Source organism: Betta splendens, chromosome 4, assembly GCF_900634795.4.
Source record: "Betta splendens chromosome 4, fBetSpl5.4, whole genome shotgun sequence".
Lineage (NCBI taxonomy): Eukaryota > Metazoa > Chordata > Actinopteri > Anabantiformes > Osphronemidae > Betta > Betta splendens.
In genome coordinates this window covers 12,196,097-12,223,074 of record NC_040884.2, presented here as the reverse complement: position 1 = coordinate 12,223,074, position 26,978 = coordinate 12,196,097, and the positions used below count along the sequence as shown (strand labels likewise).

At 42.9% G+C, this 26,978-nt stretch overlaps 1 protein-coding gene across 4 annotated transcripts in view; it reads left to right on the top strand.

Annotated features, from left to right (window-relative positions):
- The first annotated feature begins 11,730 nt into the window (after window positions 1-11,730).
- cngb3.1 (cyclic nucleotide gated channel subunit beta 3, tandem duplicate 1) overlaps window positions 11,731-26,978 on the top strand; it is a 19,684-nt gene continuing 4,436 nt past the window's right edge. The window contains exons 1-20 of one of the 4 annotated variants that reach the window (XM_055508022.1): window positions 11,731-11,856; window positions 13,350-13,443; window positions 13,652-13,754; window positions 14,547-14,645; window positions 14,971-15,019; window positions 15,642-15,735; window positions 17,507-17,667; window positions 17,763-18,283; window positions 18,356-18,406; window positions 18,478-18,564; window positions 18,673-18,737; window positions 19,204-19,326; window positions 19,518-19,659; window positions 19,885-20,044; window positions 20,144-20,241; window positions 20,323-20,406; window positions 20,625-20,743; window positions 20,929-21,081; window positions 23,150-23,300; window positions 24,499-24,654. In XM_055508022.1, the coding sequence (XP_055363997.1) occupies window positions 13,412-13,443; window positions 13,652-13,754; window positions 14,547-14,645; window positions 14,971-15,019; window positions 15,642-15,735; window positions 17,507-17,667; window positions 17,763-18,283; window positions 18,356-18,406; window positions 18,478-18,564; window positions 18,673-18,737; window positions 19,204-19,326; window positions 19,518-19,659; window positions 19,885-20,044; window positions 20,144-20,241; window positions 20,323-20,406; window positions 20,625-20,743; window positions 20,929-21,081; window positions 23,150-23,300; window positions 24,499-24,513 (2,307 nt within the window). In that variant the 5' untranslated portion in view covers window positions 11,731-11,856; window positions 13,350-13,411 and the 3' untranslated portion in view covers window positions 24,514-24,654. Of the gene's footprint in view, window positions 11,857-13,349; window positions 13,444-13,651; window positions 13,755-14,546; window positions 14,646-14,970; window positions 15,020-15,641; window positions 15,736-17,506; window positions 17,668-17,762; window positions 18,284-18,355; window positions 18,407-18,477; window positions 18,565-18,672; window positions 18,738-19,203; window positions 19,327-19,517; window positions 19,660-19,884; window positions 20,045-20,143; window positions 20,242-20,322; window positions 20,407-20,624; window positions 20,744-20,928; window positions 21,082-23,149; window positions 23,301-23,389; window positions 24,470-24,498; window positions 24,665-25,360; window positions 25,485-25,895; window positions 26,041-26,978 lie in introns of those variants that run through there. The other 3 variants (XM_041070405.2, XM_029147469.3, XM_055508023.1) reach the window with 3 other exon arrangements.

The following is a 26,978-nucleotide window of genomic DNA, read 5'->3' as shown; positions in this document are numbered from 1 at the left end:
GTCAACCCAGCCGTGCATGACTTTTGCTGAGCTCCGTAGCTTCCAACTTATTTCAAAGGTTCAGTGTGAGACAAGCTCAAAGAGGCAATGCGCTAAATCAGTGCTTCCACATCCAGCCGCGCTGAGGCCTCCAGGGAGCGGGAGGCCTGCGGTATCTGCATTCAATTTCCTTCTTGTGGTGCTATTGCATTTGTAGGCATAACATAATCATTATTTTATGGTTGCTGCGACTCATCAGAGATGCAATGAGCTCCGTTTGTCAGTTATATTGGAGCCAGAAGTAATCAGCATTACGCTGAGCTGTGCTCTTTAACAATGGAGGCTTCTCCTTTCTTCTGGAGTCTCAGAGGGGCCAAGTGTTTTCTACACTAGCTTTTTTACAGCAGGTACGTTATAAGTAGAGGGAATAGCAAACACTAAAAAGGATATTTATCTTTATTTATGAGTATATATGCTGAATGTGTCTGAATAAATATCTAATTAGATCAACAGACCCGAGGGAAAGAGTTGGAGAAAGACGTGTCCTTTTTTGTAACATCCTCACAGCCGTTGCCGTTTTCCATGTTGTTGTTGTTACAGATGTTTATGACACACTGTTTATGACAGACGTTGCAGGTTTATTATGCCAACCAACTGTGATGGAGGCGCTGTGGTTCACTGAGTTCAGGTGTATAATGCAAATTCACACACTGCAACATAATTAGCTCCATAGAGCTCCATGTTCAACCTTCACCATGTTATCTAAGCTGCTAAGTTGGACACATCAGTGTTCATGCTCTGCTCATCTGTTCAACACTGGGCTGCAGTGCAGTGGATCATGACGCTATCATATGATTACTGGTGCTTTGCTGTACCAGTAAGAGGAAGGGCGTGAGTGGGCAGTGATCTGATGATTTGGTTGAGTCTGGGGCTCTTGAAATTGATGGTCACGTACCGTTCTGGGTTCTCCCTGGTCCTTGCGTCCATGTGAGCCCTGCTGCGTCCCCTGCTGCTGGTGTTACATTACGTTGTGTAACATCAGTAGATGCAGAGGAGCCAGGCAGGCAAAGCAGTGAAGGATTCAGAGGTTTATTAGTGACAGCTCTTGTTTTTTTGACTTCTGAAGGAAAGCAAGGCCGGTGACCTTCGTTACTGTGCATTTGTTCTAGCAAATATGAGCAACCCACCGCTGAGAGGATAAAACGCCCTGAAACAGCTAAGCTTTGCATTTCCTCAGACCTCAAGGTGAGGCCATGAAGTGCTTGGGCTTCATCCTGCGTTCACAGTAAACAACGCCACTAATTAATTCCAGCTTCAGCTGCTATTTTCACACACTTGGTGACACTAATCATAAATTTTCCAGTGATAAATATAATTGCCCACTCTAATCCTTACATACATTTGTAATTAACTGCTGGAACGGTTTATCATGGCGAGTACAGGGAGGACTTGAATTATTCCTGTATTTTCTGCAGTGTCAAGGATTTGCAGCTCATTGATATGCGCACACCAACACTCATGTTTGGGGTTTTATAATTAGGAGGACACTCGCTGATATAATGAATTTGCCGTTAGTTCACCTTGACCTTGACCTTCACAAATAAACGCCTTATTAAACCAAATGAGTTCAACCTAGCTTAACTGTCCAACATAATTGAGTGTCCTACGCCCATATTAACACATTATGATGACTAGCTATCATTATTATTATTATTATTAGATTCTCAAAGCAACAGATTCATCTCCTAAAAATAACATTTAAGATACTGTTAAGCTGTAAGTGTATATAACTGGTTTAATAAACAAATGTAGCCACCCAGTGACTTCATATTCATACAGAAACACCAAGGCCAGTTATTGAGCATCTGAAGATAGTTGGTTAAGATCAAAAGGATAAAGTAAGATTCATTATCCAGCTTTTTAAGAGCATTCTGTGCTTTATAAGTCATTTAAGGTGGATCGTTTGCATCTTTACTACTTTTGGTTTTAAGCTGTAGTTTTACTCATTGTTAAGAAGGATTAATAAAACATTTAGGTAGTCAACTAGGGATGGCAGAAACATGAGTGACAGCAGAACAGTCAGTCAGTAATCAGTATTACACACTAATAAAGGATGGAAAGGTCAGAGTGTGGCCAATCATCTGATGGGCAGCTTCAATACTTCACCTTATGACAACCTACTGTAGCTGTACATCAGCAGACATATGGAGATGCTGCATTTAGCAACCAGAGGCATTTAATCCAATACAACCAGTACAAATACTATATACCAGCACACCTCTAGCCTGACAAACACAGAACCACAGCATGGCCTCCTCCTCCACTTCCTCCTGCTCTTCCTCCTCCTCCTCTTCCTCGTGCAGTCAGGCTCTAGACTCGTAGCAGCAGCCACTTCCTTCAAAGGTAGTGTCCTAATTTTCACACATACACAATATTACTGCTGCGACAGTCACTGACGCCTTCTGTCTGTTTGAGTGTGGCCATTTTTACACACTTACTTTGTAGTTACAGTTGTACAAACTCCATATTTCTTGTGTATTTTTAATATTTATCTGGTTCATATCTAGTAACATTTTCTTCCTTTTACTATTTGCTATTAATTTGGCATTTACCATCTACAGCCAAGAAAAAACTTTATCGTAAAAAGACCATTTTTCTTACGGTTCATGTGACAGTAAACATTTTGAACCATTAAAACAGGTTTTGTATATTGTATATTGTATATGTGTCTCAGAAATATTACTGTATATATACCGTAGCTATAGGATTAGATTGTTATATGGCATGTAAACATCAATAGTAAAAAGTAACAGAGACCTCAACACTCGCTGTTACAGTGTGATGTGGCTGCAGTGGATACAGCAGAAGAAATGTTCAACTGAAAGCCGATTGAGTCGTGACAGAGATCACTGGCACAGGACGGCACCGATCAGGCGTCAGGCTGAAGGTTGGGGAAGGCAGCGGATAACAGCAGGGCTCGGCTTGTGTGACGGGCCGAATGCGTGTCTTTTGTTTTGTATTTTTCATGAAGAGCTCAGAGGAGAGGTCAGTGGTGATAATACACTTGCTATAACACAGTTGTGTCTTCAGAGGATTGTGGAGCAATGAGGTCGCTGCTAAAGCCATTTAGGGCTTTGTCAGCACATGCCAGTCTCTGAGCCACTACAGAGCAGAGGGCCGTCCATCAGGGGCCTGCAGCCTCCGCATCACTAGGCAAGGAGTGCAAAAGATAAGAAAAGAGCGAGCGCTCTTCAATGTCCTGAAGGAAACGGGCTTGTTTCAGTCGGCTGCTGTCTGTCTTTGGAGCTGTAGGCCTGCGAGTACAGCCAAGGCGGAAACTAAATAAAAAGACCCCACGCTCGCATGTTTTTCTAGAAGTCGGAGCCAAACATCAGCAGCGCCAGCAAGGCTCGAGCAGCCGGAGCCGGAGGGCCCAGCGTCCACCAGCATCACCCAGTCTGGAGCAGGTCCCAGTGCTCAGACACCAGAACACCGGCTTTGATTAATGCCTCGACTGCCCCATCTATTAACAAGTGAGAAACGGGGGGGAGCAGCACCAACACACAGGCATGAAATTAGCACAGAATGGGTGTTTGGAACTACTCTGCTCTCGGAGGCCTTTGCCCGGCTGCAGCAGCTGTCTTTGAGCTGGAGCGGAGACCCGGCGGTGGCGTGTGAGGCATTGTTCCACCTCGGCCAGAAAGAAATGAGTCTCCACCAAAAGAAAGCCGCTACACAGATTAGACTGACAATATTTCAGCTGAAATGAGGCTTCGCAGCAGCCTGTGAAGAGGCCAGACAAGAAAAGGATGTTTTCTCCTGACTCCAGTGTGATATACATCAGGTCTCTTATATTACTTAACAGCCAGAGTGTTTTATTATTGGCAATAATATCTGGCCCATACAGGCTGATAAAAGCCAAATCTACGCCGTCTTTAATAAAAGTGTCTGTCTGACAGTCGCCGTCGCCTTTTGCTGTTCGCGCCGGAACCACAAGGTTTAATCTGCGGCAGCGAGGCCTCTGACGCCAGGAGAGCGAGATAACATTTAGAAATGTAAAAAACCCAACAGCGCCCTTTCTGAGAGCAAACATTCAAATAAATCCTGTGGCCGAGCGTCGAGTCATCCCAGACAAACATCATTAAATCTCCAGATCGCTGAGATTAAATGTAATAATGAATAAATAGGCATTGATCTATATGGTCTGGGTGCGATGACGCCACAGACCAGGAACCACAACAGACATGAGCCATAGACTTTGTAGTATTACTGACATCTGCAGAAACAGTATCTGTCTGCAGCGTCTCTCTCTCTCTCTCTCTCTCTCTCTCATATGGATAAAATGTGTACAGATGTTTTTCATGAATTCACTCTGTGTGTATTTGCGGTTTTTGAGTCGTGGTTTTCTTATTTTTCCATTTGCTGTAAATGCTTCGGTCTAAACAGGATCTGACTTCTGTTCTCCCGCGCACACGTCCACATCACCTGGCATTGGATCTCAACTCTTCGCCCCATCTAACACTGATCCTACGTGGGATCATCGCAGATGTGAGGTTTCGGTCACTTGACCCAATATGTGTTTGAACGATGCTGTGGTTTACTGAAATATTGTTAAAGTTAGCGACTGCCTTAGAGTCTAGTCAGCCTGTGTTGAGAAACTATGGACTCTACATAAATACTATAGGCCTCATTCTGGTTCTCCATCTTTTCTGTCTTTGAGAATGTAAAACACAGCTCACCCAGCTATTATGAAACCCCTTTTTGAAGAACTACTGCAGTAGGTGCAACTTTGTCAAGAAGGTTCATTTGATAATTCCGTCAACTGACTTAACATCATCCGCTGTCGGCTGCAGAGAATGTCGGTGGTTAGCAGGCGCTGCTGCCGCATCGGTGGAGTTTCCCTCTAGGATGAAGAACGCAGCATCAAACAGCAGATGATTTAAGGAGCACGTAACCTCGCTTGACAGCTCGCGCTTTCTGCCGCATCAGCCGGCGCAGTGAAGAAGCTCAACGTAACAGAGGGCCGAACGTTTCCCTGAGCGTGGAGCGCGTGGGGCTGTGACTGATATGCATCGATGCAGCAGCGCTACGGGTCGATGAACCCGGCATCCGCGCGTGTTATTGGGGCCGAAGCTGCCACATGTCGTGAGAATAAAACTCCGGCTCCTTTAGGCCTGTTGTGTTAACCGTCGCATTAAGCTGCTGCTTTCACTAAGGTTGTGAATTTCTCTTTCTACTCCTCGCCTGCGTTAACTGAGCTGCGCTCTGTAATTTTCGGAGCCCTGCGATGCCTTTCATGTTTCACCACTGGTCTGGGAGCACTCCACAGGCAATTACAGAGCGAGAGGTTCGTGCTCTCGCCGAGATGACACAGCCGCCTCCTCTGACCTTTCACTTGGTCCAGAAATGAGCGCCTTGTCTGGAAAACTGAAATAAAACACAGTGATTCCTGCCTGACAGCGGGGCCGCGCCGGGTTTCCGCGCACCTGACGCTGGGAACGGCGCCTTACCTCGGCCGACCCTCGGCGCGAGACGGGGAGGAAAAGTCATTTAGCGTCGCGGTGCTGCGCGGGATGACTCACTCCTGCGCCGCCCGAGCCAGACGAGAGCGAGCGAAGCGCCCCATCCTTCTTCCTTCAGCACCTCCCGTCTTCCCGCTCCTTTCTCAGTGTTGACGTTTCCACGGCGTGAGGAGCAGCCGCGCGATATTTATGTCCTGCCTCCTTCTCCCCGCTCCTGGCACGCTGTCAGGCGCACTTAAATAAAAAAGAGGAACGGGCATAAAATGAGCTAAGAGCCGAGGCGTGTAAATGATGGTGCAGGGATATTGTATTTCCTGCACTGTATGGCTGCAGGGGGCGGGGCTACCCCCGGACGGGCCTCGGTCCTGCACAGCTGCTTCCAAGCACCTGTCTGGTGGTGGAGAGTGATGCTCTGCCTCCCAGCGCTGCTCACTCCATCATTTCTGTGACGGCGGAGGTATTGGCACAAACCTTACAGCCATCTCCTCCATCGCCTTGGCAGGTGTTGCCCACACTCTCGGCTGCAGACGGCGCAGCGCTCCGTTAAAAGCATTTTTGTCCCGCACCAGCAACGACAGCTGTGGCGTTTACTGTTGCAAAAGCACAAGCTCAGCTCTAGATGCGTATCATGCCATGAAAACACGCAGAAAACATGATTTAATTCATGGAGCACGCGGCCCATAACAGATTAGGTGGGATGGCTAAATCATTGGCTCATGTCAGTCCCACCCAGATTTCTGGCATCTATTTATGAAGTTTTATTATAAGTTTACAGTCTCTATAAAATACTTTAACACACTCCTGGTCCTGTAGGTGTCTGGTTACTGGGAAAACCCGGGAAAAACCAGACGATAACTAAGACGCAAAACAGAAACGTCTGCATTATTCTTTTGTTCAGGATTCCCACTTACTGTAGGGCAATTCTGCTTTTAGTTACATCCAGATATTCAGTGTCTTTGCCGAAACAAAGGCTTCACCATAAAAGGATAAGCTGTATCATAATGAGGAAAGAGCAGTCGATCAGTTAGGCACAACTTTAATGCTAGTTACCATTAGTCTTTTAAATGTACAGTATCACTACTTAACCTTCTATAGATGCAGATGGTGATGAGATGGCTCCATTCCAACAAATTACCAGATGCAAAACCTTTAATGCATTTACACTTATGGAAAGTTGAATCAGCCATTAAACTAATCTGCACATTGCAGAAGGGAACTGAGTATTCGGAGAGACATTCGACCACAGCAGATGTTTATGTGATGATGCTGCTGTTAGATGTATAGAGATGATTCCATCATCTTCCATAGTATATGAAACTAACAGATCTCTGTTAACCTGTTATCGTGGTTTTACATGTGACTGTGTGCCTCCACTGGTCCAACGTCGCTGTCTCCTCCTCTGTCTTTTGGCTCAGCCACTAATATTATCAACACCACGGGAAACCGTTGCCAGCACGACACAAATAAAGGAAAGTGTTGCAACCACCATCACAACAATCAGTTCAGCTTTTACATTGTGTGTCACTGTGTCCAATGCCTCATGACTTGCTGTGCATTGATCAGCTGCAAATCCAGAGTAGTGTGGCTCTCACATATCTGTTAGCACTCTGACATGATGCTGCCTATTGATCAGGCTTATCCCTGTGGCTGCTGGCAAACATCTTGCTTCATCTGTTAGATCCCTTCAATACAGATGCAATTACAGAGCTGTAAATCCTCCCTCACCTTTACAGTTTTTATCGGTCGCTTTGAGGCAACCGTCCAGTGAAACAATACATTCTCTTAACAGTTCCCACACAGGTTTAACCAGTATAGTAAGTTGAACCAACTTCCAATAACTTTTCCTAAACATTAAGTTACATCAAATAAAATACATATAAGCTAAAAAGCATAAAATATTTCAAATCTGTAAAAAAACACAGTGTGCTGAGTTGTTGCAATCACATGATTTCATGTATCAGCTGGACATATTGGCACAAATACGTGACCCGAGGCCTGTGGCAGTAAAAATAGACCTGACCCGACTCAACGAGTGCTAACGTTCTGCCTCCCTGAGCATGCAACCTCGTGATCAGGATGTTCTGGATGTATATAGGACCATATGGTTTGTGCCTGTGCACTTGAAATGTGTGCTTAGGAAGAAACAGGACACGAGTGACACAATTAACACAAACAGAGCAGCAGAGGGAAAGGAGACTTATTTGTTTTGTGATCTCAGTATCCACCTACTCCCCTGAAACGGTTGGAAAAAGGAAACAGAACAGAGCAAAAATGACTAAGAGGGAGAGTCCGGGACGACAGATTCATAAAGGAACACAAACAGACGAAATCAGACAGAGCCGGACAGTGAAAGTGCAGACCAAGCAGGCGCTTTGCTGCAGCCATACGTTCCAGTCACACCAGGAGCTGCCGTCCCACCGGCAGTCACCCGTCCGCCTCAGGGCCTAACACCCATCCCATCCTGTCCCACTCGTCCGGCGTGCGGGGGGTGGAGGGGCGGGCGCTGTGTCTGGCTCACGGTCAGGCTCTCACAGGAACGGAGCGCAGGAAGCGCGCGTGCGGACGTGATGCTGCGGCGCTACGAGTCGCCTCCCGGCCTCTCGGAAAGCGAAATGTGGTGAGGCAGCAGGAAAGAGTGTGAAATAACCCGCGGGACGTTCGTTGGTGACATCGGGTCAGCGGTGCCGTGTATGCAGAGCGACGCGCTGGAGCCGTGTAATACCTGATCTCAGCCTCAGCCTCAGCCTCAGCCCCACACATAACATTTATTAAAACCCAGCTGACTAATTACCTAATGAGAACCTGCTCCTCAGTCACTGGCAGCTTTACACATGCACTGTAGCACTGTATTCATGAAGCCACTGCTAATATACTGTAGATGAAGTCTCCTATTAAGGAGCATGAAGGAGTTTTGTGCAGAGCTATATTGGGCCTGGATAAGAAACATGTGCACTGCCCCCATGACCCGTCTACAAATGTCCACACCCTCTGACGGAACCAGCACAACACAACCAACAATACAGATAATCACCATGTGAGCACGTCACGTCGTCCTGGTAAACGCCGACCTTCGCTGAACTCAAGTCTTACAGAACAATGGTTGGTCCATCGGAGTTTGATTCCGACTTTTCCTTAAGTGGCTGTTCCAAGTCAATTCCTCTTCGGAGCCAGAGGGCGCGTCTGGTGGAAGTCCAGTTCTGGGCCGGGCCTGTCTTGGGTGGTCTCTGGGCCGAGGCTGAGGTGCGGCTGTGTGACGACAGACGTCGACGAGGTGAAGAATTCGCCGTGGAACGTGTCAACACGAAGCCTAGAGTCAAACAGTGCAAATGGGCCAGAATGTCTGAAAATTAGATTTTGCAAATTAGGGGCTTTTTAACAAAACAACGTGCAGGAGATGCTGAAGCTCCTGCTTTTCCAGACGATGTCTGTGAACTCTGTCAACTGTCAGATGAGGACAACAAACATACATCATGTGTCTGGTTGTTGCAGCTGCAGCGTGACTGATGTAGGTACATGGCGGCTGCTCGGGCTGGATGGAGGTACTGTATTTTCCTGTCTTTGGAATGTTGACTTAGTGCCCTGGTCCAAAGGCAGAGCTGAGGTGAAAGGGAGGAAACGGCTCGTGTGTGTTGTTGACAGCGTACTGGTGCTGCTCCGGCCTTGCCCCTTTTTTCCTTGGATATCCAACCACAAACTACGACAGCTCATCTAAAGCTCATCGAGTAGATTTGGGCCGAATCCTGATACACTCTGCAATTATTATTGTAAGAGTAACAAAGTGCAGCGTGTGAGCCAAGTAGGAGGTGGAGTTATGACCCACTAACCTACATCCATGGTCCTGATGACAAACCGATCGCACTGACTCCTGAGTGGGCTGACAGCAGTCAGAGCTGGCGTCACTGTGACGATCCCGCTGCTCGTGCGTTAGGAGTATGAAGACAGTTTGGGGAGAACTTCTGCGGCGCTGTGGGCCGAGCAGGAGGAAGACGGTGGAGGAAGCGGGTCTTACTAGAGCCAAGTGAAAGAGGAAGAGCTTTTATCTTATCCCCCCTGTCACTCAATCACCTTGGCCACGCCCCCTTCCGTCCCTCTTCCTGTTTTTTTCTGCTGCTCCCACACCAGGACTCTGTTCGTGATATGAGAGGCTCCTCAGCAGTTCTTGTGGGACAGTTTATTCTAGTTTGTTAGCTGTCTTTGCAACTTGCCCTTGTTCCTTCCTTTTGTGTATGTACTGTAGCATATTTCATTAATCTTTGATTTCTTTGTATTCTGACCAATCTGTTAGTGGCCTTTACAGTATTTAGGCCTAACCTGTTAGTCTTGTTAGCTCATTAAGGGGTTAGGTAGTTCACGGTTCATAACAGATTCAATAAAATTGCTTGACAGCAGACAGTACTTTTATCAACTCACTGAGTGAGGCTCATTTTGTCGGTGCAGTAACCCACATAAGGATAATAAATGTTCAGTATAAACACAATTACAATCAAGGCCAAAGGAAATACAAGTGATACTTCAGTGTTTTTTTTGTGTTCATGGTTGCACAGGTTTTGTTCATTTCACTATGACAACAATGTAAGAAAAAGATGCATTTAAGAAGACCAGTTATAAACATGGTCTGTCTGTATCATCACACCTCCATTTATTAATCTAACATGGCTGCTTCATCTCAAGCAATCATTCTCACAGAAAAGACAGGCTTCAGTACCACAATAAAGTCTGGATCCTGGATCCTGAGGAATAAAACACACACACACTGACAGATTACAGTTGACTTGACATATAAGGATCCTTGACACCTCACCTTTTAAAGGCCATGGAACTCATTAGGAAGGCAGAGAGGGGAGCAACAGGGAGGATGTTATCAGCGCCTCCGTCTGTAGGGCAGCATCAGACGAGATGAGAAAACACACCTTTCATTAACCTCTACCTCTACCTTTGCATGATGTCACGTGGCTGTGTGAATTATTCGTTATTAACGGCCATGTCACCAATTTCTGGTATTTATTGTGGTAATGGGGGATCTCGTTTTCCTTTTAGCCTCCAGACAGCATTTTAACTCACATTTGCGTTGCTTTACAAAGTAATAATATATAATTTCATTGGAGGAAGTATCACTGCATGGAAACTTGAAATTACAAGACTAAAGATACAATTGCAGACACAAAAGACACAACTTTTAGACACTGACTAGTGTTTTACCACTCTATTAATGTGTGTAATAATAAGTACTGCTTTCCACTATACTGCTCTTCAGTTCTGCTGAATGTGTAGTATATATATGTCTAGTATTTCTCACCCCTGCTTTCCTGTATGTGCTCTGTTGATGTCCACTGCAGTAACATGCACTTATTGTCAAGGATCATTAAAGTTTCATGATATCAGCCTGAGTGTAAGTAATTTAGGAAGTGTTGACCCCGGGCCTAACCTTCGTCAGAATAAGAGCGTTGTGATGAGGAGACCTGTAGCTTAACACCGGCTGACAGCCTTGTCATGTACGATTTGATTGGTGTCAAAGGCTGTGTTAGACCCTGACACACAAAAGAGAAAAACTAAATTAGATTGTTAACATTCATGGGAAATGATCAGGATGTCATCATGTCTCAGACATCACTGATTTCTCTGACTGGCCCTCACTTCCTTTTAACTTGGATTTTTCTGTCTCCCGTCCGTTCTTGCTTTACGTTTACATTTCTGCCTTTTTCAACTGCCATTTTCTTCATTTTCCGCCCTCATCATCATCTTTTGCTATTTGCTATAAATTCCTAACTGCTCTATTTACAACATGTTCCTTGCCTGTTACCCTAACAATTGCTTTCCTGACTAGGTTCAATTCTTTACTTTCTGTTCCTGTTTCATTCTTTTCCTTCCATTCTCCCTTTTCTGGATGAACACATTCACAGAGACTGATGTTGTTGTCTAAAGAGTTTGCAGTAGACAACATTACATAGACATCAAATAGCAATTTTAATCAATTTAAACAGAAGGCCTTTTTACCTTCTAGTTCATTCATGTTAACATATTTTAATTATTATTAAATAGCTCATAAAGAGTCTGGCAGCTTGTTAGTGGCGTTCAAGTTTTTAGATAGTACTAAAAGCAAAGCGTTACAGTGACATCCTAGCCCCGAGAACATTGAACTGTCCGTCTTAACATTCTATGTTTCTATTGGATGTTACTACCCTGTTTGCCCAATCAACAGGCTGAAGGGGCGGGATGTATTTTAGCGAATCTGCAGTCTGGCGGGAGAACAATTTGTATGAATGCGAAGCCTCTGAAGTGAAAATAGTTCCTTTCGGTGATGAGTGCAGTTTACGCCCCTTGTGACTGATATGTTACTGTATGTAACGTTCATAAGGTAAATGCCCATGAGTATGTAATTGGATCCTGGTTTAGCAAGTTACAGGTTTAAAGTAAGATGCAAAGCATGTTAGCTAGATAGCAATAATAGCACATGCATGACTGTAATAGCAGCACATGCTATGTGTGGCTAGTGTGTGTGACATTGTTAACTCACATAAAAGTAAAGTAAAGTTGTAAGGACCTTATTGAAGGTAAGAATCTGGACCAAGAAGCTCCTTGGACCTGGTCTCTTGATCATTGCAGTTGTCTTTTAGCTCCAGATGCCATTAACACCCAGTGTCATCAGTTGGACTTTAAGTGCCCTTCAGCGCTCAAGGAGTAGTTACTACTTTAAATAACATGCATGTACCTGACTTGTTGCTTGCTTTGACTGCGAGTAATTATGAGATACTGTATTGGTACTATTTAGCACAAGGAACGTAGCTGCAAAAACAATGGAGGCACCATTAACAACCTCACGAGTTATATTTTAGGTGAAATCTAAAATACCTTCAAGTATGGAAAAATCAGGTTAACATGGACCAGGGCCTTGCCAATAGTACCACTACACTGTCTACTGGAAACATATCTATATGGCTCAGCTGCTACAATATGTGAATATTCAGTATAAGCATGTGGCAGATACATAGTGTAGCAACAAGAGACATTTAGCATCGTTAAGCAGATCACATAACCTGATGTTAAATGCTAAATGTTAGTTTCTTCTCCCAGCGTGAAGCCCCACTGGGAGCGGTCAAAATCACAGGCCCGTCATTCAGATTAATGTGCACACAGAGCCTCTCAATGACACAGCTCAGTGCACTGTGGCTCACTGTTGAACACCTGCTGCACAAAAGCACACGCCACAGTGACAGACACTTGTCATGGTCACCTATGAGCACATGTACTCACCCACTTAGATCAGTTACACACACGCCAAGTAACACTTCAACCTGGAAAAACAATCTGGAAAGAGAGGAGTAGATCAGAGTATCATCATCAGTGTGAACATCAGGGAGTCATATGTTCTTTGTTAAATTCTTACGTCATTGCCTTTAGCCTTTAGCTCACAGGAACATATCATAGGTCCTTGTGAGTTGCTGGTTCAAGTAAATTTTAAGTGAAAAATATGTTAGAACAGGTCATACAAATGATTATTTTAACAATATCGGATGTATTCATCAAATGTGTCATTTGAAGTTTGAACATTTCATTACGTCATCATTTAATTGAAAATATTTTACTGGAAACCTAGCTTGGCACCCATAATATCAACAGTCAATGCTTACATAGATCTGATCCAAAAGAATCAGATGTTAAGTATTAATTTTCTGGGGTATGAAAATATATTAGTGGCTCTTTTTATTTTCTTGGGACAAGTTCAGTATTGGCACCAGATGTTTCGTCTTTAGGATGTTCATAAGTCACGCTGGTGTCTACACGTTCTATTTTCTCTTGGAGCTCAAAGAGAACAGCTGGCGAATTTAATTCAATATTTGCTTTGTGTAGTGTAGTGGGAGCATTCCTCACATACAAAGGAATGCTGTGCCCCCTTTTGCTGGAAGAAGGAAATGCAGCCCTGCATCAAGGACCAAGACCTCAGGTGACACTTGGCCTCCTTTCTATGTATAAGCTTTTAAGATAAAACTGATTTTGTTATCCACACTGATCTCTGACATATTATGTTTTGCTTCTACATGATTAGAAGCAGATTTCCCCCCTAAATCCTTATTTATGGCTTCCAGGAGTCATTGCAGATTGAAAACTATATCTTTTAATACGTCATAACTTAAAACCCACCCCCTTTACAGACATAAGCTGAGAAATTCTACAGTAAACTGCAACCTACCTCAGTCGCTTGAGGATTGGTTTGGGAATCAGGAGGTCCCAGGTTCAAACCCACCAGGACTTCAGGTGTGTCCTTGAGTAAGACACTTCACACTAGCTCCTGGGCTGCCTTGAACCAATGAAACCAATTTGACTGTCCAAAAATTGTGATAATGACCAATAAATGCTTCCTTCATGCACCCATTTTCTGGGATCAAATTGCCATTTCTCTCTATTTTTAGCCCAAGAAATAACTTTGCATGATTACTGAACTGAATAGAACTGACATTAGTTTTTATAGCATTAAATCATTCTAGCATTTGCCACTTGAGAATTGGCCTCTTTTGGTCGGACCTTGTAATTACCGCACCTCTAGTTATTTCATCAATTAGAGCAGTGCTGCATATGTTACTAGCCAGCCAATTGTTGAGAATATAGATTGACTAAAACAAAGCAACAGATGGGTCCAAGTGTGAGCCATCGCAGTGGTTTCATGGTTTTCAAGGAACAGCATTGTTTACAAAATGGCATAATTAAGCGCACACTCGGAGGAAAAACAAAAACCTTCCTCTTATTTAATAATGAGCACACATTTCAGTCCATCCCAAACACAGTAACACACGCCTTTGGTGTCTCAGCCCTGCTTTAGTGGTCGAGACCTGTAAGCCAATTGGGATCTTCTATGAGATGATGAGCAGCTTAGATGTCTGTGGTGGTGGTAGGCGCCCCTCCCCTATGTGAGAGCATTAGTGGTGCTAAAAGCAGTAACACCATTAAGGCCAACTTGGTTATAAGGGTGTGTTGCTTTAGTGCTAGATTAGCAAAATGTCCCCCTCACACAGAGAGTAACTGGGCAAATGCTCCTTTGCATTTCTGAAGATGTTTGGTAGGCTGAAGGGTGTCCTCGGTGGGCCGCAGGGGCCTGCAGCTTCTGGGACTGTGAGAGTGGCCCCTGACCCGGCTCCTGCTCCAGCCACGGTAAGACCAAAAGCCTGCTTTATATTTATGCTGTATTTATGGCACAAAAGCACGCAAAATAATGTTGTAATCTGCATGTATTGCAGCAGCTTTGGTCGTTGTATGATTGTTGCTTTTTGTCTTTCTCTCCATCATCTATCCAACTTTTCTCCTCTGCTGCCAAGAAAGAATCAAATCAAATCGACAACCCATCTTGTTTCTATTAGTTTCTGTCTTTTTTTACACAATTCACTGTTCTTTAAAAGCATTCTCCAAATGAAATGCCCTCTAACAATGATGGTTTGAGGAATGGGGGCCAACATCTGACTGTCGGTTTGTCGTGTAGGGGGAGAAGCCAGTTGATAAGGGTGAAGCCAAAAGGGAAGACAAACAGCGTAAGTGGATCATTCATCTAAATGAAGCATCTTCAGTATATTGGCCTTGTGGCATTAAATGCTTTACTACATTTCATTTTGGTTAAACTTCGTATCTAACAGTATCTTAGTTTCCAGCCTTATCTGATTTACTGACGTCAGTAGTTCTTAATGCTGATTTTTGGTTTAGAGGTTTGGAAAGCATCAAATGTAATCAGTGTGTTCTGCACCCACAATGCTGAAATACTAGAAAAAAAGGTGTTCAAATCTACTGTCTTTACAAGACTAAATGAGCTAAAACATATTTAAAAAAAACAGAGACACATATTAATACATCTAGTAATGGGTGCATTAATAGGTCTCAAAAACATTTCAGTTTTCACAGTGTAACAGGGATTTTAATTAGGGATTTGTGTTGGTAAGAGGTTATATAATGTTTTGTCTCTGTGAAAACTTAGGGTATTCTTTATACTGTACTATGATCACTCTCCTGACCCCCCAACCCTGACAAGTATATTGTGATATGAATAACATTGCCAGACTTACATTTCACAGCTTCTCTGTTCAATTTTACACTTTGCAACTTTTTAAAAACATATTTATATTGTCTGGAGGAGACAATCTGACCGTGCCTGCTTTTCAGATTCAGCTCCAACCCCGGCCACTACGACAGATCCAGCTCCAGCACAACAACCCATAGTAACTACAGCTAACTCTGAACCAGTTGGGTTAGATGGGTAAGTCCTGTTCCTGCCACATGGTATAGTATCTGGTCAGTTTATTTGTATGGCTCCTTCAGGGGCTTGACCACAAAAACGGTCAGATAAAAGTGACACAGTGGGATTTACGAATCACCCTCTGTGCTTAAACACCCTCAAAACTGAGGCAGTAAGTAAAGATCTAATAGTCCTTAAATAAGAAAAAAATGATTACTTCAAATTAAACACTGACACCACAGACTAGTATCTGATTAAATACCCAGTGGACACTAATTAATTAGATTCCCAGCCAAGATGTCAGAGCCAGACAGAGAAGGCCCTTGGAGATAAACTCAGCCTGTGAGATCTTTATCCCCTGGTGCAACTTGCATATTAACAGCAGGATGACTTGAAAGTAGATTAAAAGCTTTTCTGCTTTTGAGATCTAAGAAGCTCATCAAGACTTATTTTCCCAGCAATCAAATAATGTGAAGGTGACAGGTAAACACATTTATGAACAATTTACTAGTGTAAATGTTTCGTGATTTGAATTTAAAAGAAGAATATGTAAAGCAAAGATGTGTCATTACATGAGTAAATGTGTCAGTCATCAGCTGAGTTACTTATGGAATAATCAAGTCAAGTCAAGTGTATCAAGTCAATACAGTATTATGCTGTACTGTCTAGTAGGGCTGTACTGCTACTATGGTGAATATATGTATCTCAGTCTAATATAATGCAACAACAGTTACCTGTATCACCAGTGTGTGCAGTCTGCTTTTGTATATAAGCATGTGTATTTATATATACACGTGCATTAATACATGTGCTGCACAGTGATAGAAACACTGCATAAAAAACACTTTCAGATTTATAGAGAAATATATTTTTGATAGACATGATTGGAATAGAGGCATCTAAACCTAAATGTAGTCCTTGTTTGATTATGTCTTCCAGTTCTTGCTTGATTTATTACTAAAATAATTTGTATCATAATATGAAGTATGTCTTTATGGCTCCATGGCTCTGCCTATCAGTCAGATGTATTACTAAAGCCTGTCCAGTAAGAGGCGACACAACCACACGGTGGCAGCAACTCCTCCTGTATAGGTTTCCTGAACCTTTCCACTGAAGTCGAAACACCCAAATTTTTATTGCTGCACAGGTGTGAAGGGCATTTTATAATACTCTGTCCTAACATGTGAAACATGTCCTTATTCATTGCACTGTGCATCTCTGCTCGGATGAACCACAAATGAGTTTTCACTGTCTGGATTCCTCTAATATGCCGGCTCCTAAGATTTACTCTAGTGGAATACAATAGCAATGGTCATAGTGCACTAAAGAAAGAAAGAAGAAGAAAGAAATTAACCCTTAATAGTCCCACAGTGGGGAAATTCATTCTCTGCATTTGACCCATCCCCCTTGGGGGAGCAGTGAGCTGCCACATGAGCGGCGCTCGGGGAGTTAGAGCGAAGTGTCTTGCTCAGGGACACACCTGATGCCGAGGCGGGGGATCGAACCGCAGACCTTTTGCCTTCCGAGGTCGACACGCTACCAACTGAGCTACCAGGCCGCAAAGATCAGGCATGAGTATTTAAAGACATTTATAAATCAAATAGGAAGAAATAGAAAGAATCACATCTCATGATTGTGCACTTCTCATGAATAGTTGCCACCTATAAGTCCTAAACTAATTATTTACAGGTTTGTCCAGGTTTCAGTTTAGGGAATCTTACTTTACTCAGTTCGTTCTATCCTTGAGCCACTCTCAATACTCTTTTTTTCTGACTCTATTTTTCATTTTCAGACAAGAAGCAAATCCACCCCCAACTCTTCCAGTTGTCATCAGCAAGAATTCAGATGAGCAGATCAGAGCCATAGTGAGACGGATGAGAGAGAGACTTCATGTCTACAAGGAGAAAGTGATTGATCAGTACGCCTCCTCCCCTGAGATTAGCCCCCCTGTCAGTGAGTACATGCAGGATTAATACTCTGACTGGTAAAATAGCACTGTGACTTCATCAAACTGTGAATTTAACTCAGTCCTAATATTGTGTTTTTAGCACCACTGCTCAACAAGGGCGAATATGCAAAGGTCATACAAGAGAGGAAACGACAAGCAGAGGAGGAGCAGAGAAAGAAGGAGGAGGCTGACCGGCAGAAGAAAGAGGCGCAGGAGAAGAAGAAGAAAGAGGATGAGCAGAAGAAGAAAGAGGAGGAGGACAAGAAGAAAGCAGAGATGAAGGATGAAAAACAGAATGTAAGCATGAAGTCCAGGTTAACTGATGCCGCCTGGTCCTGTGTGGACCTGGTGCTGAAGCCAGTTGAGGACAGCATGGACTCTGTGCTGGGGAAGACCATCGACCCGTTCACAGACCGTCACTACATTGCATGGCTGAGCGTGGTTACTCTGGCTTTTAATTACAACACATGGTTTGTCACGGCCCGACTGTGTTTCCCATATCACACGGCCCGCGCCATCCCTTACTGGTTTGCACTGGACCTGCTGGCCGACCTTGTCTACCTCATAGACGCCATCATCTTCCAGCCACGCAAACAGTTTGTCAAAGGAGGAGACATAGTGGTAAGTGTGAAATGCATGACCTAAAGCTGGTTGGATAAATCATATCCCTAAAAAGACTTTTTTACCTCGCAGAAAGACAGACTGGTGACAAAGAAAAAGTACAGAGATTCAGAGAGATTCAAGGTAATGTCACTTAATAATCATCCAGTTACTTGAACTGGAGTCATTGAACTCATTGTGTCTCTCTTCCACAGGCTGACTTCTTTTGCCTTTTACCATTTGACCTGCTCTACATCCAGTTTGGATTCAAATCAATTTTCAGAGCCAATCGTCTGCTGAAGGTGAATCCATTTACTCATTAAGTTTTTGTTTGAGTAAAGTTGAATTAGACAGTTGAAATGTAAAATTGAAAACATTTCTTCCTTGACTTTGTTCTTTTTTTTCTGAAGGTAGACACATTTTTTGAGTTCAGTGATCGGCTGGAGAGCATAATGACCAAGGCTTACATCTGGAGGTGAGTCCCAGTGTTGGTGAGGGTTCCCTGCTGGCTTTCCAACAGTCCCTGCACTGACTATTAGTGATTACCTTGGTACTGTAGATAATCAGTAATAGTCAAATCAGATGTATCAGATCAGATGCATTAGATGGTAAAGCCATCTACTGTAATACATCTGATCATGATGATCAGCAGGGAAAGTTGGAAAACCAGTAAGACCTTGTTTGATGATCTGGATTGTCCACCTCTGGTTGAAACCAGTAGTGGCTGTCAATATTAAACCCGGTAACGGATACTTTGCTGTTAAATTGTTTCATTGTGATCAGACAATTTACCTGCATGCATTGTAACATCTGGGAAAGACAATACTAAAATTTTAGTAGAATTTTAAAGAATTGATATTTGTATTCTAAACAAGAAATTTTATAATATTTCACTGTGTTGTCGTGTGAAGCTCATTAATAACCTTCCGCTCCCCTGTCAGAGTCATTCGCACCATTGGTTATCTGCTCTTCATGCTCCACCTCAACGCCTGCTTCTACTATGTTGCCTCGGACTATCAGGGCATCGGTAAAACCCCGTGGGTGTACTCTGGCCTGGGCAGCGCGTACGTACAGTGCTGCTATATTCCAGCTGGTGCTTGTTCGAGACTTGTGTCAGTGTGTAGACAGTTATTGCTCCATCATAATGTGTCTGGAATCCTCAGAGTATCTGGAATTTTGTATGTGACACATACAAAATAATTCTTTCCCCTTAAATTGATCCCAATCACAGCCTGTATCCTCACACTCTCTACAGGTACCTGCGTTGTTACTACTTTGCAGTTCGCAGTTTGATCAACATCGGGGGTCTCACCGAGCCCCACACTGTCTTTGAGATTTCCTTTCAGCTCACTAACTTTTTTACGGGCGTCTTTGTGTTCTCCACTTTAATTGGACAGGTAACATAGACTTACTGTACGTTCTACTCGTAGCATAAGTTTTACCTCACCGCCTCCTTCAACCAAAATCCTTGTACCAATTAACAGCAGCAAACATTAGTCATTAGTTTTTCCCCGTTGTTATGAAATAGCAGATGCTTGTTCCCAATAATAGTTACATTACTTTATCATCTAAAGTTCTTTTTTTTCCTGTTTAACTGTTTGAACTTGGGTGTGGTGCTTCAGATGAGAGACGTCATTGGTGCAGCGACAGCAGGACAGACCTACTTTCGAACTTCCATGGATAACACGGTGGCCTATATGGTGACCAATCACATTCCTACAATGGTGCAGAACAGAGTCCGCACCTGGTACACCTACACCTGGGATGCTCAGGGGATGCTGGGTGCGCCGTTTCATCATTAGACATTGCTGCTGTTTGTCAGCTAGTTAGGCCCCAGAACGTTTTCCTGTTCTACCACTGTAAGTTTACCTCTGCCTTCAGATGAGTCAGAGCTGCTGGACAAGATGCCTCTGGTCATGAGAACCGCAATAGCTGTGGACATCAACCTGGCAACATTTCAGAAGATTGATCTTTTCAAGGTGCAAATCCCACAGATCCAGTACAACAGCTGCACTGCAAACTACATATGAAGTTAAATGTCAGCTGTGTTTACTCTGTAGGGTTGTGACCAGCAAATGTTGGTGGACATGTTACTGAGACTCAAGTCTATCATCTATCTTCCTGGAGACTTTGTGGTCAAAAAGGTAACTGTCAAAGACCTGCTAAGGTCATAGTTGTCGAACATAAACAAAAACAGAATATAATGACTTGACTCTATATTCAGTTGATACACCATATACCACAGATACAATTTATTTATTCTTCTGGCTGCTTGACTGTAGCAAGGAACGTAATAAAAATGTCTGAAATGATATTAAAAATTCTAACAACCGTTGTCTGAATTTCTACTTTGTACCTGCAGGGAGACATCGGTAAAGAAATGTACATCATCAAAAGTGGAGCAGTGCAGGTGGTGGGAGGACCCGACAACAGTATTGTCTTTGTCACACTGAAGGCTGGTTGTGTGTTTGGAGAAATCAGGTTTGTACAACATAGTTGTTTTGGTATTTTAAAACAGGCAGCGAGTGTTCTAAATAGACAAATCTACAGAATATCTCTATGTACCAAACCATGATGATGTTTTGCCTGTAAAATAAAATTGATGCTTAAATGTATCGGAGCATTTTTAACTGTGTGTTCTTTATTCTGTTCTATTTTCCTCTCAGTCTGTTGCAGTCTTCCAAAGATGGAGGAAACCGGCGCACTGCTAATGTCAAAGCCCACGGCTTTGCCAACCTGTTCGTCCTCGAGAAGAAGGACCTGTTCGACATCCTCGTCCACTACCCAGAGTCTCAGAAAGTGCTGGCCAGGAAGGGAAGGTGGGTGTCAAGGAAATTATGAAGGCTGTTGTGTTATTTAAGGGGTCGCAGGGTTCAAAGAACGTGAAAAAAATAGACCTTACAGAATAGTCCAGAAATTACAGTAAATATGATATATTAAATTTTATATATATATATATATATATATATGAGTCCCATCCCTTAGCAGCTGGTTCATTTGTGCTGCCAGGCGCTCATGGATTGCAGTGAGCTTCTTTAGCCAGTAGGCGTGGATCATGTCAGGGCCAGGTGCTGTCCAGTTTTTCATACCTGAGACTCTATGTTGGATGTCTGCCACTGTGATAGTCACTGGATTCTGTTCAGGGAGGTTGCTGTGGTCTTCCCTCAGATCCACCAGCCACTGTGCATCTCTGTTGTGTGATGCCTCCCTTTCCCATATACCCTTCCAGTACTGTTCAGTTTCCAGCCTTGGTGGGTCTGCTCTGTTGTTATTACCCTGCCATTGAGAGTACACTTTCGCAGGTTGTGTTGCGAACAGCCGGTTTATTCGTCTGGCTTCGTTATCTCTGGTGTATCTCTTTAGGCGGCTGGCCAAGGCTTGTAGCCTTTGCTTGGCAGTTTCGAGTGCTTCAGGTATGGTCATCTGGCTGTACCTCTTAGGCATTGGTCTTTTCATTGCACCTCTCTGGGCCTCTGTCATTTGGCTCACTTCCCTCCGAGCTGCCTTGATTTTTGCCTCCAACCTTCGTTTCCATGGTGGGTATTGTTTCTCATGGCTCCCATGGTTGCTCTTATAGCCAAGCACCTCTAGGATCACTGATGCTGAAGCGTATATCAGCTCATTGGTTTCTGTGATTGTTGTGGTAGGGATCGCTCTCAATGCTGCATTCACATCTTCCATGAGACTTTCTGATGGTGCTTCACTTAGCCGTTGTAGTGGGGTTCGGGGTTGCCTGTTCAATCTCGCCATGATCTTATCTTTCAGGTCGGTCGCTGCCTCGCTCAGCGTATCTGTGCTTATTGGGGCTTCGTACCCAATTTCCGGTTGGGGAGATGGTGAAACCTCCCCTCTGACCTGGCGTCCTGGCTCCCCCTTGCCGTAGCATTTGTGTTGTATCTCGTCAATCTCAAGTCGTGATAGCAGTTGCCGTTTGTGGATGTTGGAACACTGAGCTACTAGTTGCTTCGCCGTCAGCCTTGAATGTGGGTTTCTCCGTTCCCATTCACCGCACATTCTTTGCATATAGCCCCTCTGACTAGGGTTACTTGAGTAGTAGCATTCCAACAGAGCCTTGTTCTCGCATCTCAGCCATTTCTTTCTTTTCTTTCTTTCTTGTTCAAGTAGCACCCTTCTCGCCAAGGTGCTCTGGTTCCCCAGCACCTGACGCAGACCTTGTTAGACCGGGCGACGTCTGAGCCGGTATCTCATGTGGTTCATTGTCTCTCATGATATGAGGTAGGCGGTAGGCGGTAGCTTGAAGGGTCTTGCCCAAGGACCCACACTGGATGCTTATTCGCCCTAACGGGGATTCGAACCGGGAACCCCCCGCATGCAAGTCCTGTGACTTTACTGATTGAGCTATCCAACGATATATATATATATATAATATATATATATATATATATATATAATATATGTATACCTATATGTATATAGGTATACATATACATATATATACATACATACATACATACATACATACATACATACATACATACATACTATATATATATATATATATATATATATATATATATATATATATATATATATATATATATATATATATATATATATATATATATATATATATATATATATATATATGTGTGTATGTATGTATGTATGTATATATGTATGTATATATATATATGTATATATATATGTATAGGTATATATATGTATATGTATACCTATATACATATAGGTATACATATATTATATATATATATATATATATATATATAATATTTATAAATATATAAAAATAGACTGACTGAACTTAGAAGGTGTGTGTGTGTGTGTGTGTGTGTGTGTGTGTGTGTGTGTGTGTGTGTGTGTGTGTGTGTGTGCGTGTGTGGGTGCTGTGTGTTGTGTGTTGTGTAGGGAGCTCATGAAAGCCAAGGCTCCAGCTGCAGCTAAAGTAGATGAGGAAAAGAAAAGGGGCCTGGTGCTGTTTGGAGCCAAACCGCCAACACCCAAACTGCTGCGAGCTTTTGGAGGAACCATCAACAAGACAATCATTAACAAAATAAAGGTAACGCTTCCTTTTTCTTCACTTAAACACATGTTCTTACTGCTGCCATGCTCTCTACTTAATAATACTGTTCTGATTTTTTTTCCTAGACCACTGCTGGTCCATGGAAACTGTAGTGTTCTAACTTTTTGTTTTATTATCTGCTCCTTTTTGGGAGTGAATGTGTTTTTCAGTATCTAGCATGCTTTTGTATTGTGTTCTATTAAATCAACAGGCGCTCCTGTCAATTCCAGGGCTCTATACTGTATTGGTGGAAGTTTAAATCTGAAGATGCATTTATGATTGTGATGGATTGCTTAATATTTAACTCAAAATCTGTATCCTGCAGTGATCCTCACAGTACAAATGCTCTGTGAATAAAAGTGACCTTCCTGATTTTACATGTTGTCCTTTAGGATCATGCTGTGTATGTGATTGATTATTACAGTGATTTATTACAGTATTTATGACCAAAATATTTATTTTATATTATATTAATTTAATATTTATCAACATGTGTTAAAGTTGTAGTTAGTTGTAAGTGTAAATATATACAGAAAGACTCAACAAAGCTGAAAAATATTTGATCACTGTTTTTTATGGCTGTGCATATTTGCATAATATACAGTTGAATATATAAAAATAATTCATTAAACATTTAAAAGCATACATTTCCTGATTTCCTTTTTTATTTTTTGTTTGCTTCTTGTGTGTCTGTCAGCGTGTCGGTGTGTGTTAGTAGCAGGAGCCTCAGAGAGGTTTTCACTAATCTCGTTAGCCTCACATGCAAGTTGCTGTGGGGGTTCATTAACTAAGTGGTTTGTGAACTGCTCGTTGCCACAGGGACTGAAATACCCCAGCATGTTCTAAATGTATCCAGCTCCTTCTGTCCCATGTTGTTGTATTATTAGTTATAATCATAAAAAATCGTCTTGTTTCTTTGTTGCACAACTGAGATGTTGTTTGTGTATAATAATGATTTCTAATGACTGGCACCACAACAATAAATTGAGGTGAATGACATGATATTACAGCTTGTATTGGTTATAAACATGGTTTGCCATCACATTCTGAAGTGAATTGACTCTGACCTGGAGCCCAGTCGTCCTGCCTGCCAGTGATTGGCAGCTGTGGCAGCTGATCTCCTGGAGAAAGCAGTGCTCAGAGGGAATTAATGACAATTCAGTGGCTTCAGTCTGTTGTTTGGATGTGAGTCCAGGACTGTGGGACCTGAGAGGTGGATGGCAGAGAGAAGTCTGGCCTGTTCGCTGTAGCTCGAACACACAGCTGCCATGTTCAGCAGGCTGAGGAGTTTGATCAGGGCTCCAGAAGCTCCCCCTGTCCAGGCTCCGACCCCCCCTGCTTCCCCAGCTCCTCCAGCTCAGGTAACGTCTCACCATTCATTCTTCTAACCCTAATCTTCTAATAAAAAGGAATGTTTATATGGATCCATTAACCCTGATAATGAAGGAGTTTGAACCCTCAAAGTAATGTCTTTATGTTGATCTGACTGAAGATATTTAATACATTTAAAAATAGATTAAACCTGTCGTTTCGTTACTAAACTCATACAAAGCATTTTGGGGTGTTTCGGGCTGGTCCTTTTCTTACGTTTATGGAGTCTTACGATGTGCACCTCTCAGCATGATTTTTTATATATAATCAATAAATAAATAATAAATAACTATTTCAGTTCAAATCAAAAACCCTTGTTATACGGTATCTCACATACTTGCTAAACAGTTTAGAAGATAGTCGTGATCTAAAGCTTAGGGGGTGTAAAACAGGTTGTGTAAAAGTTGTCCCCCATTCTAAACCTGGATGGGTCATGTCATATCATGCACTGTTTAACCCTCACAGTGGATCAGGTTCCAGCGTGGGAAATCTTCTGAGTCAGAATTCCGGTGTTTGTTTTTGTCCAGAAGTGAGGAAGGAAATACTACAATTGTAATTAGGTGGATTAGTACAGTAAAAGGGTTTAGGCCTGATTTTTGTAATCATCCTGCTGTTGTGTGTGCTTATCTTACAATGTACAGAGAGCTCGTTAATAGCTAGCTGTTAGCTGTTTTGTGTGTTTATAGGAAGCAAAGCCTCCTGAAAAGAAGGATGAAAAAGGACAGTCAAAGACGGAGGAGGAGAATAAAGATGTCAAAAAAGATGAGGAGAAGAAGGAAGAAGTGAAGAAAGAGGAGGAGACTAAATCAGGTCATGCATCTGCAGACACAGCCTGGATGTGGTTATGTTGGGTTCACTTTCTTAAGATAGAGAAAATAGATGGTGATACAGTCTACTGCATCTGTGTAAGTAAAGATTGACAACGATGTGGGTTCCTTGTTGAATAGTAAGCCATAGAAGGCATGTGGTGCATTCAGGGCAGCTCTGTGCAACACAGCATCCATCTGGATCTTACTTTATGATGCATTTTAATCTGCACCTAAGTACAGAAAGGAATTGATCCAGCAGGAAGCAAAAAACAAAGTTAAAGCATGTGTGTGTGTGTGTGTGTGTGTGTGTGTGTGTGTGTGTGTGTGTGTGTGTGTGTGTGTGTGTACTGTATGAATTAAAAATCATTTATTAGAAACTGACTCAAATCACTGAAATATAATTTCCCTACAGCTCCCTCTGCTGCTCCTGCTCCTGCTCCCGCTGCGCCTACACCCACGCCTGCTGCTGCTCCTGCTCCAGCTTCTGCTCCTTCTGCTGCTCCTGCTCCTGCTCCAGCTCCTGCTGCTGGTGGTCCAGACCAAACAGAGGGCGCTGGGTAAGAATTCATTGTGCAGCTTGTGTGCCTACAAAGGTATTAGAAGAGCACCCTGGGCACTTACTGTACAGTATGTAGTGTCAAGCTTTGCCTTCTGTAGGCTGCAGGATATACATGTATTAGTGTAGGCCAGATATAACCCAGAGAACTGCCTAGAAAAACCAAACCACTTTAAATAAGAGAAAATTAGGAAGAGTTAGTCAAAGTCAGCTGCACCCACTATATTAAAAGAAGTATTGTGACTCTTGCCATTACATGCACATGAATATCATTAGCAACCCAGTCATAGACTGGGTTTTGGACCATGTGGATCAGGCCCAACCTTTGCAGCTCCAAGTCTTTATGATAGGCTGTCCACAAGGTTTAGTGTGTTCATGGGGACGTTTGACCATTTGACCATTCCATTGACCTTTTGTTGGGTGAGAAGGTCTGGCTGGCAGTCTCTGCATCTCATCCCTAATGGGTTTCTATCAGGTTTAGGTCAGGACAGTTCAGTGTCTTTACGGACCTTACTTTTCATGTTAGAACACTTAGAGGCCACCTCCAAACTGTTGCCACACCATGATCCCATGAAGTTCAGCAAAGATTCACTGGCACAGTGCAGTCAGACAAGTTGTGTTCTCTTGGCAACTGGCAAACCCAAACATATTTGATTATATAGCACTAATTCATCTCAAGGCACAAGATCTTACAGAATATATATAGACAAACCAAACCCCCCAGCAAGGTTTTTCTTTGAAACAGAAAATTCAAATAATTTTCTTAACATAGTGTGACTAGTTAAACCCAGTAATAGAAAGGTCATTTCTCCCCACTTTAGGTGCGTAACAATAGCGTATATAGTTCCTACACATAAGCATCTACATTATTGTAAGAATTATGAGTAACATGCTGTAGTGCAATATATATATAATTCTCTAAATACAAATAGATGCCAT